The sequence below is a fragment of the Ixodes scapularis genome, unplaced genomic scaffold, assembly GCF_016920785.2.
Source record: "Ixodes scapularis isolate PalLabHiFi unplaced genomic scaffold, ASM1692078v2 PGA_scaffold1__304_contigs__length_218370807, whole genome shotgun sequence".
NCBI lineage: Eukaryota > Metazoa > Arthropoda > Arachnida > Ixodida > Ixodidae > Ixodes > Ixodes scapularis.
Window position 1 is genome coordinate 124,806,456 of NW_024609846.1, and position 12,923 is coordinate 124,819,378.

At 44.0% G+C, this 12,923-nt stretch overlaps 1 protein-coding gene across 1 annotated transcript; it reads left to right on the forward strand.

Moving 5' to 3' along the window:
- Positions 1-1,595: 1,595 nt before the first annotated feature.
- LOC120838022 lies at positions 1,596-11,915 on the forward strand. Its single transcript, XM_040207753.1, has 3 exons — positions 1,596-1,662; positions 9,799-10,164; positions 11,635-11,915. Exons 1-3 carry the CDS (start codon positions 1,596-1,598, stop codon positions 11,913-11,915), a joined length of 714 nt encoding a protein of 237 aa, XP_040063687.1.
- Positions 11,916-12,923: the final 1,008 nt, after the last annotated feature.

Consider the following 12,923-nt stretch of genomic DNA (forward strand, 5'->3'; position numbering starts at 1 on the left):
ATGCAAACTCTATCTCACTATTACTAGAACTAACATCTCTGAATTCTCTCCTCTGTGGTTATCACTCTCCAAATGGAATTCACTTCGGATACTCTTGTAACCCTACAAGACACTACCAGTTTTAGAATTCTCTACTTTAGATCTTTGAAATTAGCAGCCTAACAACTGTTTTATTGTATTCTTTTTTAGTGCTAGTTAATGTCTATTGATGTTTTGTCCCACTTATATAAAGTCCCCAACGGGCGATTTAAGGGAACAATAAATGTATCCAAATGCACTAATAACCCAGCGCCTCAGGCTATCATAAATTAATATATATCAATGATATTTGCTTGGGTATTTCATCTTGTGTTCGGTTGTTTGCCGATGATTGCGTAGTATACAGAAAAATTAGTAACAAAGTTGATGCCAACCAGTTGCAAATAGATTTAGAATCCATTACTGCGTGGTGCTCTACATGGAAAATGACTTTAAATCCTAAAAAGAGTATGCATTTATGTTTTACTAAAAAGAAGAAAATTGAAACCCAGTATTATATAAATAACAATATAGTAAACAAGGACTTTAAGTATAAATACTTAGGTGTCACGATATCAACTGACTGTTCATGGAATTCACATGTGGATGACGTGATTGTAAAGGCTGCCAGGGCACTGAACTTCAGTAAACGAAGCCTAAAATGTTCACTTCCTAACTTAAAAGAAAACGCGTATTTAACACGTGTAGGCCGATTTTGGAATATGCCTGTGCCGTCTGGGACCCGGAAAAAAAACACATTAATAGACAAACTAGAAAAAATACAAAATAGAGCTGCTAGGTTTGTTCTCGGACGGTACGGGCGGAGAGACAGCTGTACTCAAATGAAGACTGAACTGAATTAAGAACCTCTCTCAGCCCGTCGTAAAAAAAAAAAAAAATCGTGTTTAAAGTTTCTGTTTTTGATATTTAAAAATAAAGCTGGAATTAACAGTGAAACTTATTTAAAAGAACCATATTATATTTCTAAACGGAACGATCATGCTTTCAAAATTAGAGAGTACCACGCCAGGACGAGCATGTACGCCAAACCTTTTTTTGTTAAAACGATACGAGAGTGGAATGGGCTGTCGGAGCTGCAAGTGTGCAGTAAAAATGAAGATTTTTTTTTTTTTTTTCAGTATTGTAACCCCCTTGTTGTAACGCCCTCGGGCACTGCGGGGTAATCTCTGAATAAGGAATAAAGAACTAACTTGATATTTTCATGCTATCAATGTAGATTGTTACTTTTTTTATACAGAGTACTACGTCGCTAGATTTATAACAAGTTATAGTCGCGCGTACTTGTAAAAAAGGTGACGACAGCCAATTACAAAATTCTTGTTCGCTTGTAAATATTAAATTACAATTTCATTCAGGAAGACCTTTTCATATATGTAAAAAATTTCAGAAACGTTAGCACTTTCTTATAGACCACAATTGTGATCGTGTTCATGAAATACTCATCAGTTTTTAATGTGCACGAAAATGGGATTCATGAGTTTAACCTGTGACTGAAATATTTTCTCTCAGATATATTTTCTGCTCCTTCAGAAGATACCTTGCAACAATTAAGCGCTATGTTCCAAAGTTGCATCATAAAGATTCCGCTTTATCTACTGTTGATACTTAAATTCCGCATTAATGGTACGTACTATATGTTTCTATATTACACACAAAATATGTTGAGTCGTTCTTTTTTGTGAAAAAATTGTCATGAACGAGCGTCATGAACTTTAACAGCATAAAACGCTGGGAGCGTTTTACGCTGTTAAAGTTATACAATAAAGTGCAAAAAATAAACAATAGATAATAAAATAATATAAAATGAATATTTAAAACACGAAAAAATAGAGGACATACGACGCCCCAGTGGGGCTCGAACCTGGGTCAGTGCCGTGGCAGTTGGATACTACAGCCGCTGAGCTGTGTAGCACAGCAACTTTGTAGATGTCCACACCTGACAAAACGTGACGGCGAGAGCGGTGGGAGTTGAAGTCACACCATGTGACCGCTCGCCTCGTTGAAATCACAGATTGCGAGAGAGGCACACAAAGTGCGGCGCACTCGTTCCCTCGGTCTTGGCTCTGGCTAACATCTGTGGTGCACAATGAAAGAAACTACACTCAGCGACAACTTTTCTAGGCAACGCAGTCAAAGGCACCCGAGGAGCACAAAGTGGGCTCAAAAAGAGTGGCCGAGTTAGGTCCCACGTGGGCAGCCCACGTGTGTCTCACGTCGGTTTTGCAGCTCTGGCCATGGTCGGCCCCAGTTTGGCTGCCCACCGGGCTTCCCTTGTGGGACGCACAGCGGGCAGACTTGGGCTACCCATCTCAGATTCCCCCTTGAGACCTACAGGGGGCCCATTAGGGCAGGTCGCCCTCGTGGAGCCCGCATAAAATCATTTGGCCCCCGTAGAGCCAAGGGGGGTCCCACGGGGGTTTTACTTGGGCTGCCCAAGTCGGGCACGCCCACGCTTAGCTGTTCTTTTTTTTTTTTTTTTTTCCTGTTGTTCGTTTGAGAGCGGCCTAGGTCGAACTATTCTGTTACGTCTTTGCTGCCATCCGCCGTTCGGCCCAGGCGCGACGCGATTATGACACGCTCCTGTGGTAGCCAGTATAGGAAAACGCCCCCTTTATTGCTTCGAACACAGATATATAGAGAACGCCACGACTGGTGACGTCAACAGGGAAACTGCTATCGGCTTGATAACAGCGGATAGACAGGATGTAAACAATGACAATACAACGTTTCTTCTTCTCTTAATATTGCAAACGATCGGTCGGTTTCTGTGACGTTGAACCAGCCTTACGACGTTGAAGTCCAACCAGCCTTACGACGTTGAACGCCGGGCTGGCACGTCTTGCTCGCTTGGTGGCTCCTGGCTGTCCGGCTGTCCTAGTGTCACTGGCGGCCCGACGTTCCCCGAATCGTCTTTAGGGCCACCCAGACTTTCAGTCGGAGCTTGTCTGCCGCGGACTTGTTCCATGTGTCGACAAACTGTTCCCTCCGGAGTCTCGATGACCAGCATCCTTGACCCGAGCTTGTTCTGGACGGTCCCCGGTGACCATCTTTCACATTGGCCGAAGTTGCGGACCCACACCGGTGCTCCGAGGTCCCAGGAGTCTCCTTGAACCTGCATATTGTCGGACAATAACGCAGGCGGGAATGGTACACTCATGTCCACCTTTGATCCTTGCCGAGCAGCTCGTGTAACGGTGCTAACAGGGGCGACATATTGGGCAAGAATCGGTGATAATAGAGAACGCCACGACTGGTGACGTCAACAGGGAAGCTGCTATCGGCTTGATAACAGCGGATAGACAGGATGTAAACAATAACAATGCAACATATTCAAATACTCTCAACTATTTAAATTCTTTAAAGAAAATAGGCATAGACAATAAATCTTCCTTTTATGGATAATATGCTTTATTACAGAAGCCATTTTAATCTGTGAAGTTTACAAAAGGCTTATTATGTTCACGGAAACCAAACAGTGAGCAGTAAACTTCTGAGTTCATCTGTTCTTCGCGATTCAGCACATAGTTAATTAATTGGTCGATCTGCTTCTTCACTATGCAATCATGCATTTTATATATTCTAGTGTCGTCGGGTACGGCCGTAGACAGTGGTAACCCTCCCTGTGTACAATATTTAGGGTTGTTCGTTTTCGGGTAAAACCCGATTTTACCCGATTTTTACACCCCGAACATGTTTCTGGGAAATCGGGTTAAACCCGATTTCTCCCCGAATTCCAAAACCACATAAAAAAAAACACCTTTTTTTAACGCCACACAACGTTTGCGGTGCACAATACTGGCTACCCTACCTCAGGACAACAGTGACCTATAGTTCATTTCGCAAGCTGTGTGTAGCACTGTGGACGCTACACGGCTTTCAACCAACCGCCCAACGAGCGCGCCTAACTCACCGTGGCATTCTACGGAGGCCGGCTGAAGGAAAGCGACAATGGGCGTTAGGGCCTCGGAGGGACATTTCCGTCCCTCCACTGTGCATGTGGAACCGCCTCGGCACGCCACGCAGCTTCGGCCCTGCTGCACGCAGCTTGTGAAATGCACTATTAAGCCCCCTTCGACCTCTGTTAGGTATCGACGCCGAGCCTGGTCTCTCAGGTAGAATTGCCATCTCGCTGGCGGTCTACCTTTCTCACGAACAACGTCCGAGCCAGTCAGTCGGAAAAACAGATCGGGAAAACTGAACAGGTTTCTTTCATAGCAAAATATTTGATCGAAGGCGACCGTCCCTCGAACGGTCGGGGTTTTCGTGGACTCTTGAGGGAGAGGCGGATTCCGTGGGCGGTCCTGAAGCGACCGACGGCAATCGGACCAGCGGAGCTCTCCCCCAAGAGGAGCTTAACGTTCGGGAATGGCAAGATGACTCCAAGGTCTGCAAATTGGCATGTGGACGATCCTTGGATTGTTTCCCAGCAGACAGCCGGCGCCGTTTAATTAACCTCCCGCCACCGTGACGGATAAGCACCCGGAAGGCCAGAAACGCATATTGTCGCATTCCGCCGCCTCGGCGCCAGCCGAGGTGGCGGTAGAGGTCAGAAGGATTGACACGTGAGGGAGAGGAATCCTTGTGTTGTGCTTCCCCTAAAGCGACCGTCGCCAGCCAGAATAAACAGCTAAGTCGACAGTCGCCAGCCAGAATAAACAGCGTTCGGCTAAGCCTTGGCTAATCCATCCCCCAAAGTGGCCCTAACGAGTGGGAAAATGGTTCGACGAGCTTCCCACTCGCTCACAAACACAAGGAGATATGGGAAGGGTCATAACACCGCGCACAATAGAAGGGAAAGAAGGCGACTGCAATCAAAATTTTGTTTTGAAAGGATCAGCAATATTCTCAGAATGGTGGCATTTTTCCAACTCTAACCAACGAGACGCATGATCCTCATCGTCACTTCTCACTTGACTGACGCGTGCAAAGCCGAAGATAGGGCCCCAGTACGCCGCACAGAAAAATTCAGCTTTGGAGATGGGAAGAAAACGAAAGACACTGGATGACTGGTGTAAAGAGAGTGAAGATCTCCAGATCGCAACGTAAGACAGTGATGGCAGCCGCACGTTAGTGTGTAAACATGGCAACACTGAGATGGTCACCGATCCAGCGAAGAAGCCCCACAATCGAATTCGCGAGCATCTAGCGTCATCCCGCCATAAGAAGTTCAAGATGTCGACCCAGGAAGCTGAGAAGGCGGGAACATCTCAGCCGATGGCCTTTGATGTGTCGTGTAGGCAACGTGCGAAAGAAACTGAAGCGGATGGCGTAATCCACGACTTCGTGCCCTAGCGTACAGTGGAATCTGCATGAACCAGGCGAACGGACCTCTGTGAGAATTTGTACGCAAATACTGCAAGGCCGCGAAGACCATGCCATCAGGACAGAGACTTCGGTTGAAATACTTGAAAGAAGCTTTCGACAAGGACATGGTGAAAATCTGCGATGATCTGCGAGCTGTGAAAGTGAGCGTCATCGTCGACGAATCCCCGGACATCACTGGAGTGCTTACCATCAACACTCTCCTGTGCTACTACAGCCAAAAAACCATGAAGAAGCGGGTTGTTTTGGTCGACGTCGACAGAGTAAATGCTTCGAACAGCTACGCGGTGGCCAAGGTAGTCAGCAAGGCTCTCCTCAGTGTAGGAAAAACGTGGAAGGACGTTGTGGCTGTAGCCACTGACTCAGCGGAGTACATGCGAAAAATGGTAAGAGAAATCTGTCAAGCTGAAGCAATTCGTATCTTGCATCTGAAAGACTTAGCTCATCTGATTCATGTCAGTGTTGACCACGCCATTTCTTCTCCATGCGTGTCTGATGTTCCATCCGCAGTGATCTAGTTTAGCGCGTTATTTAAGCACGCTAACAAGCTCTACCAAAAGTACACCGAAATTTGTGCTTCTAACGGCCTCTTTGGATCTGATGTAAAGAAGCTACCTTCTGTTGTCCCGAATAGATGGCAAAGCTTCTACAAAGCGCTTGTTGTTGTCATAAAACTGTGGAGCTCGTTAACGGAACTTGCTGAAAGCTCGCACGATAACAGCAAAGCAGAAGCTATTCGAGTGATACTTTCTGAAAAAGAAGTCGCTTATGCGAAGGCAATCCTGATGAGAGACATACTCGGTCCTTTTTTAGACGCCCAGAAAACGCTTGAAAGCGGGAAACTTGTTATGCCCAGCTTTGATCACCTCGTAAACGCCAAGCTGCAGCAGACTGTCAGCGAGCTTTCAACGACGATCGGTCAAAGCAATGAGGCAAGAGCTGTTTTGTGTATGTTACCAAAGAGCAGCGCCACGCTAGTGAAAACACATTCTGAAGAGTTTTGCACGAAACTTGCAACCACTGTTAAACGAAACGTTTCAGACAAATACGAAAACCACTGCAGCTAACGTATGGAAATTGGGAGCCGTCTTGGATCCATTCCAGAAGCGTCTGCTGAGGCAGTCATTTCATGACTATTGACCTCTTCATTTCCGTGACCGACGACGTAGATTCGCTTGAAGACGACTTTAACCAGTACTTGCTGGAAGCAAGCCCCACTAACACAGTTGTCGAACTCATTGAGTATTGGCATGACTCTACCGCTCGCTACTCCAGGCTGGCAAATGCTGCACTGACATTGTTGTGCCTAGCTAATGGAAGCTGTGATGTTGAGAGAACGTTCTCTCAGCTGAGATAAGTTCAAAGATCGGGCAGGTCTCAAATGGAGACCGACATGTTGTGCATGCAGATAATAATGTATGTTAACAAGGATGTGTAAAAAATCGATGACCAGCTTTTCGTGAATAAAATGTTTCATTCCTAGAAGTTACCATTGCTCTTTACTGTAATTATTGCTTTTTGATTTCCATAGAAACACCGATTTTTTTATTATTTGTTAGAAAACCCTTATGTGCCTCCGATTACCAGATTCAAACAGATCCCTAATTTTAACGCGTTGGCGTTAAGGAGCTCGTATTACCATCCGATAAAAAAACAAGAAAAAACGAATGTATGCAGATTTGTAAATTTAACTCGAAAAAACCCTAATTTCGGAATGCTCCTACAAAAAACCCAATTTCTCCCCGATTATCAGCTTGAAAATAGCACCCGATTTTTACCTCCCGAAGTAAAAAAAAATATATATATATATATAAAACTCGAAAACGAACAACCATATTCCGTTCACACTACGTGCCCGCTGGATCAATCAGCCGCCTCCCTCTTATCACCTGACGCGGCTCTTCGCGCGTGGGTATGACCGGAAGCGTGATGACGTGGCAAAGGAGAGGCGCATGACTGGTCCAACAAGGGCGTATCTTCCACTGCAATCGCAGCTTAGGAATGAACGGAGTATAGTTCAGCCGCTTCGTCGCTGAACCTAGCCGAAATTGACGATGAACGTAATCAGATGCATGAAAAGTGTTCGTAAAAATGGCCACAATTGAGGCAAAAACCACTTCGTGGTTCCAAAAGTGGATCAGTGCCACTCCCTGCTTCATCGGTTGTGGGCCACGCGGTACATATTTGTATCACAAAATAAAGCGAAATCGACATAATACAGAAACATAGCCGCGTGCACGTTGAAACTGAAACCAACCAAATTGAAGAAAAATATTGCCGGCGTGTGCGTCAGCGCACTCTGTCCACCGGAATTTCACGCGAAAAGAGTTACGCACGAGTGAGACCAAAAGGCTTTGCACACAAGCCAACATTATGCAGACTTAGCCAACACCAGGTCAATGCATAACCATAAACAAAGATTATGAGTAATAATTAGTTATGCATATGCATATTTAGACGTAATTAATTGTAGAACGCAAAATTTATTCGGCGGCTCAGTGGGTCTTGAACACAGAACCATGTGAATCGCAGCCCGATACATTCATTCGTGGCGCCCTTAGTCTGCACCACGAGGAGATGAATGAGAGCGCCAAGAGCACGACCCAACATCACTTACGGGAGCCTGAATAAGCAGGTAACCGTCGGCGCGCGCAGCTGGCTCCCAAATGACGAAGCATTGCTCCGTTCGTATTCCCACAATGTCACGGGGCAGGTCACATAACATACCAACGAATATTATAGTGGGTGTATAACGTCACGACTTAGCACCAAACGACGCACCCTCGGAAAAAACAAATCCTAACCTAAAGTATTTGCAGAACCCGCGAAAACTTCTTGTTAAAGCATGCTCCTTACACTTCACTCTTAAATAAATTTAAGCTTGTGTTGATCATTCTGATAAACCGGTGAACATATGAGTCAGTCATGTGTGCAACGCATCCAAAGAATGCACAACTTTGCAAGAGTTGAAGCTTCGATGCGGGCTTCGTGCACTAGCGAGCGGCAACCCTGTGGCGTGATTTTATTGACGCGCTCGGGTTTACGTCTCTCGCCCAAGAAGCGTCCTAAAAACGAATGCCAGAAATTGTAATGCTGAGAAATCTCTTATGCGCATTTGAAATGCTCTACCTATCATGAAACTGCTTCATAATGTATATGATTTGTTTTCCTAACACAGACGTAGGAGCCAATTTCAAGCTTTATGCTATACACCTTTCCAGCGACAGTCTCGAACAAGGGGTTTTACGAAGTGCGTCACTAGTCTTGAGAGTGTTCGTCAGTGTTGCAGAACTGCACTGGTCTGTGCGTTTTCTTGTCTGTTGGCTGTGGCAGCCTGCGTAGGAGCAATTGCGGGCATTGGTGTCGGCTGAAGTGCTTAGTTTTATTGTTGTTTTTGTGTTTTACGCTGAATAGAATGTTTCGAGGCCTTTGATAAAACATTGTACTATATTATGAAACAAAATATAGCAAATGAAATATAATCTTCGTGAGACCGTGCGCGACAGAGGGAAGGCAACTACAATGTTTGTTCATTTTACGCAGGTTTTTCACGCCATCAAGCACTCAACCATCTCGGTCTACAAATGCTCTAACTGTCGAATATATTTGAACGCACAACACAGCCTAAAGGCATGTCCATACTCTCCGCTCACAACATGAAATTCAACAAGACTCATCAGTCGAACATATTGTGCAGAACCCAATGTGCCGCGCTATCAAAACAGCGTTCATTTCAAAAAGCTATCAAATAACACAGCCTATCCAGTCTACGGTGTTGACGACGGTCAGACGAAATCCGGACTTGTTTTAAGGCACGTTTTGAACAGAGCTTGTTTTTGCACAGTACCAAAGCAAAACAACGGTTGTTTGTTTGCTCCGTCCCTTACCCCGCACCTGATCAGTTATTTTTCGCGAAGATAACCGAGAAGGCTTTCCGGAGATTATGTCAGCGGAGATGATCCTTGGAGAACGTGGAACTGCACTGGTAGCGGGCTGTTCGACGTTCTCTTACTTCTTTTGTTTCCCGCAAAGGCCGAGCAGGCAGCGAGCACTGGTATTCACTGGTTCTCATAGTTGAAGATATCACAAAAAGTATAAGCATCCTGAATAGGCAAATAAAGTAAACACTTTAAAGAAAGGCCGGCGAACTCCGAACGCCCAACGCAGGTGGGAAGTCACGCTGATCGGAACTCCACAGCCCAAGAGTGTGACAGAAATTTCTGGCTAATAGGGATCGCGAGAGACGCAAAATGACGGCGGCCGCAAAGCTATTTCTAGAAAAGTCTGTAACTGTTAATATTTTTTTTAATCTAGAGCAACCGCACTTGAAGGTGTCCTCAAATTATGAGCCCGCGTTTTTAAGAGCACACTTAAAACATACATGCATTATTTTAAAAGTTCAGCAGCCACTTACTCAGTTTATTGTTTTTGTCCCAGGAGCACAACGCCATGAAGGCATGATAGGCTACGATACTTTTATGAACAGATTTGTTACAATGGTCCAACAGGAACTACACGAACGATTGAATGTAAGCATGTACCATGTCCTACTGCCTGACCACCTTGTGTCCGTGAGCGGCCGCAGCATTAACCTTGGCGAGGATCGCTTGATGCGCATTTTCGGTCTGAGTTTTAAGTTTTGGCGCAACGGAAACTGCGAAAAGTGGATTTATTATACGAAGAACCATCTCCATTGTCCCGTCAAGTTTGATGACCTAAAAATACAGCTGCCACTGTTGGCTAATGAAGTAACTGTATATGTGGTGCACGCCACAATCACCGGAACGCTAGTTTTTCAACAAGGTGGGTGCATTCCATTCGTGTCCATTTGTATTAATAATTGATTTCATCCTTCCGTACCCTGTCTTCCTGCATGTCCCCTCGTTTCTAGTTTTTTTCTGAAAGATTTATATTTACTAAATTAGAAGAGTCTATAGTCCGTCGCAACTCAAGAAGGTAGGGCGGAGAGAAACGCAGGCTGGGGAGGAGGAAGGAGATGGAACGCTGGAGAAGAAAGGGGGAAACCTCCTCCTCTCTCCAGCGCTCCGTCTGCTTCCACCTCCCCGGCCTCTCTTTTCCTCGCCCTACCTTATTGAGTTCAACGGACTATAGAATGTTCTGCTTTAAATGACATTCAAAACAATTATTGTATACTTTAAAGAAATATATAACGTACAGGACACAGCTGGTGCAGCAGCATTTATAATCGAGAATTTCGCTGCTTTTGCTACCCTAAATGACACAAATAAAGCATCACCTAAAAATCCACAAAAACAAAAAAGAGAAAATATTAATGGAGACTGAAGTCTAAATATGGGGAAATTGCCACATAGCTCTGCAATCTGCGCATAGAAAATTTTTAGAGCGATAACTGTCACGGGCTTGCCCCCCCCCCCCCCTTCCCCGCCCCCCTCCCCGGTTTTCCGACAATGTGAGCGTAAACAAATTCAGTTTTCTCTCTAAATTTGGTGGGAAAATTTATGTCACGTGTCTTGACGTCACGGGAACTACAGACAAGTTTAGATTCCCCACTTTTAGCGGGAAAATTAACGCCATATGACCTATGCAACAATTCAGTTTCACAGTTATATTTGGCGGGAAAATTGATGTCACTTGGCGTGGCATCACGAGACCTACTGACAATTTTTTTCGTACACACACGCCAGCCTACAAGACGGCTTTTCCGAACTCTTTTTTTATACTAGGTTTTATTTCTAACCCTCAACAAAAACACGTGAGACTAAAGGACAACAACCGTTATCAATTATTTTTATTAACTGTCCGATAACACACAAAAATACCAAGAAACATTTATGTAAAACGCATCGTAACTTTTTTATACATAGCGATTAAAACAGCTGTTCGTAAGGATCTGAAAGTGTAATTAATAATTTTCTTTCTTTTTCATCGTAAAGGTGTTTGATAAACAGAAAACAATGAATGTTTACCGTTCTAAAAGATTAGATTGCTTTTTGCCTCATTCAAACAACGCACCGCTTAAGACACAAACTTTTAAAAACCGTCATTCAGGCGTCCGTAACATAAGGTTTTGATCGAGGGTTATCTGGGGATAGTGCGTCTTGCTGTTCGACTGTCCCTATCTGAAACTGTAGAATTGATACATTTTTTACCCTAGAATTTGCCCTAGAATGACATGTTCAACAAAAAGTCAACATTTCATTCTAGGGTAAATTTAAACACTCACAAAATCTGATTATGTAAAAAGTAGATGGTCATCAAAATAATCATTTATTATAATTTTACTCCTTCCAGATAAAAGTAATTTGTTATTTCAGCGGTTTATCTGGAAGACAAAGCAATACAAAATCATGAATTCTGATGGAGAACCGGTAAATCCGCCTCCAGCTGCCTATTGTCTGAAGGCAAAGTCACTGTCTAGTTTAAAAGTCATTCTGCAAACAATATTTGAGAATCTGATTGAGCACGGAATATTCAAAGACGCTGTGGAATCCTCACTTCAAAAAATACGGAAGCACATGCCAAAAGCTAAAAGAATTATAAAATCCCTTCAACACCCACTTACATTAATCTAATTTCATCTCATAAAACTTGTCAAACTTGCAATTATTTTGTGTGCCGTGTCGCAATAAAAAGATTAACACTGTTTGTTTGACCTATCAAGAATAAGTAGGGCTAAGGAATAAACTTAATTTACAAATAATAAAAAACTTAACATTGGAAAACATCGCGTCAATAAATATAAGAATTTTAAATTTTTTTCTAGTTAATTTCTATAAATTTTGAAGCGAATAGTTTTCTTTGCTTTTCTGGAATGTTGGTCATAGTTGCTATGATGTGGAATATACAAGATGTCTTTTGAAGATTTTTCAAAAAAGCTGTGAAAGCCCCATTGAAAATGAACCCTCAGCCCTGACGTGCACTCTAAGAAAAATTGAGCACCCCCCCTAGTCATCATGAGTTTCGACGGCTGTAACTACCCCACAGGCTTACTTAACTACCCACCGGGCACGAGCCATTGACGTTGCCACCCTGTTGGCAGGTGACGAGCATAGGGTAGTCACGTTTTATAAACTCTTGAATTGAACATTCAAGTGCATGCAGTCGTGCAATAGTAAAAGTCACTTCAAAAATCTCAAAAAGTACTTGAAACTTCTTTTCTTTGTGCGTTGGTTACCATTTATTCAAATTTGAACCGGTCGAAACAGGTGTGTGGCTCAGTTCGCCAAAACTGGCACAAAACAAACATTGCCAAAGAGTACAGGCAACCTTGGTAGGCACCTACTAAAACTCGAGGCAGATAAAAAGTATCGCGGTTGTCCTTTTTGGTTCCGTCGCGGGTTTCACCATGTACTGCTAGAAAACAGCTGGCAGCTGGCGTCGTGCTCGAGGAGTTTAATCAAATCTCTAGAAAAGCACAGGACGCTACGCACAGGCGTGAGTTGACTGGAATGTTCGCTGGACGAGATACTCTTGTCGCCTTTTATTGTGTGGTTCAGCAAAGAGCGTGCTCTCATTAAAGGTGTGATTGGTCAGTTCTGCGTGCAGATCAGTTGCAAATGGCCTCCTCGATTCCGCCAAAC

Coding starts and splice junctions, on each gene's coding strand:
- LOC120838022 (XM_040207753.1), top strand. CDS start 1,596: ATGTTCCAAAGTTGCATCATAAAGATTCCGCTTTATCTACTGTTGATA. Junction 1,663..9,798: donor ACTTAAATTCCGCATTAATG/GTACGTACTATA, acceptor TTTTTGTCCCAG/GAGCACAACGCCATGAAGGC. Junction 10,165..11,634: donor AACGCTAGTTTTTCAACAAG/GTGGGTGCATTC, acceptor TACTCCTTCCAG/ATAAAAGTAATTTGTTATTT.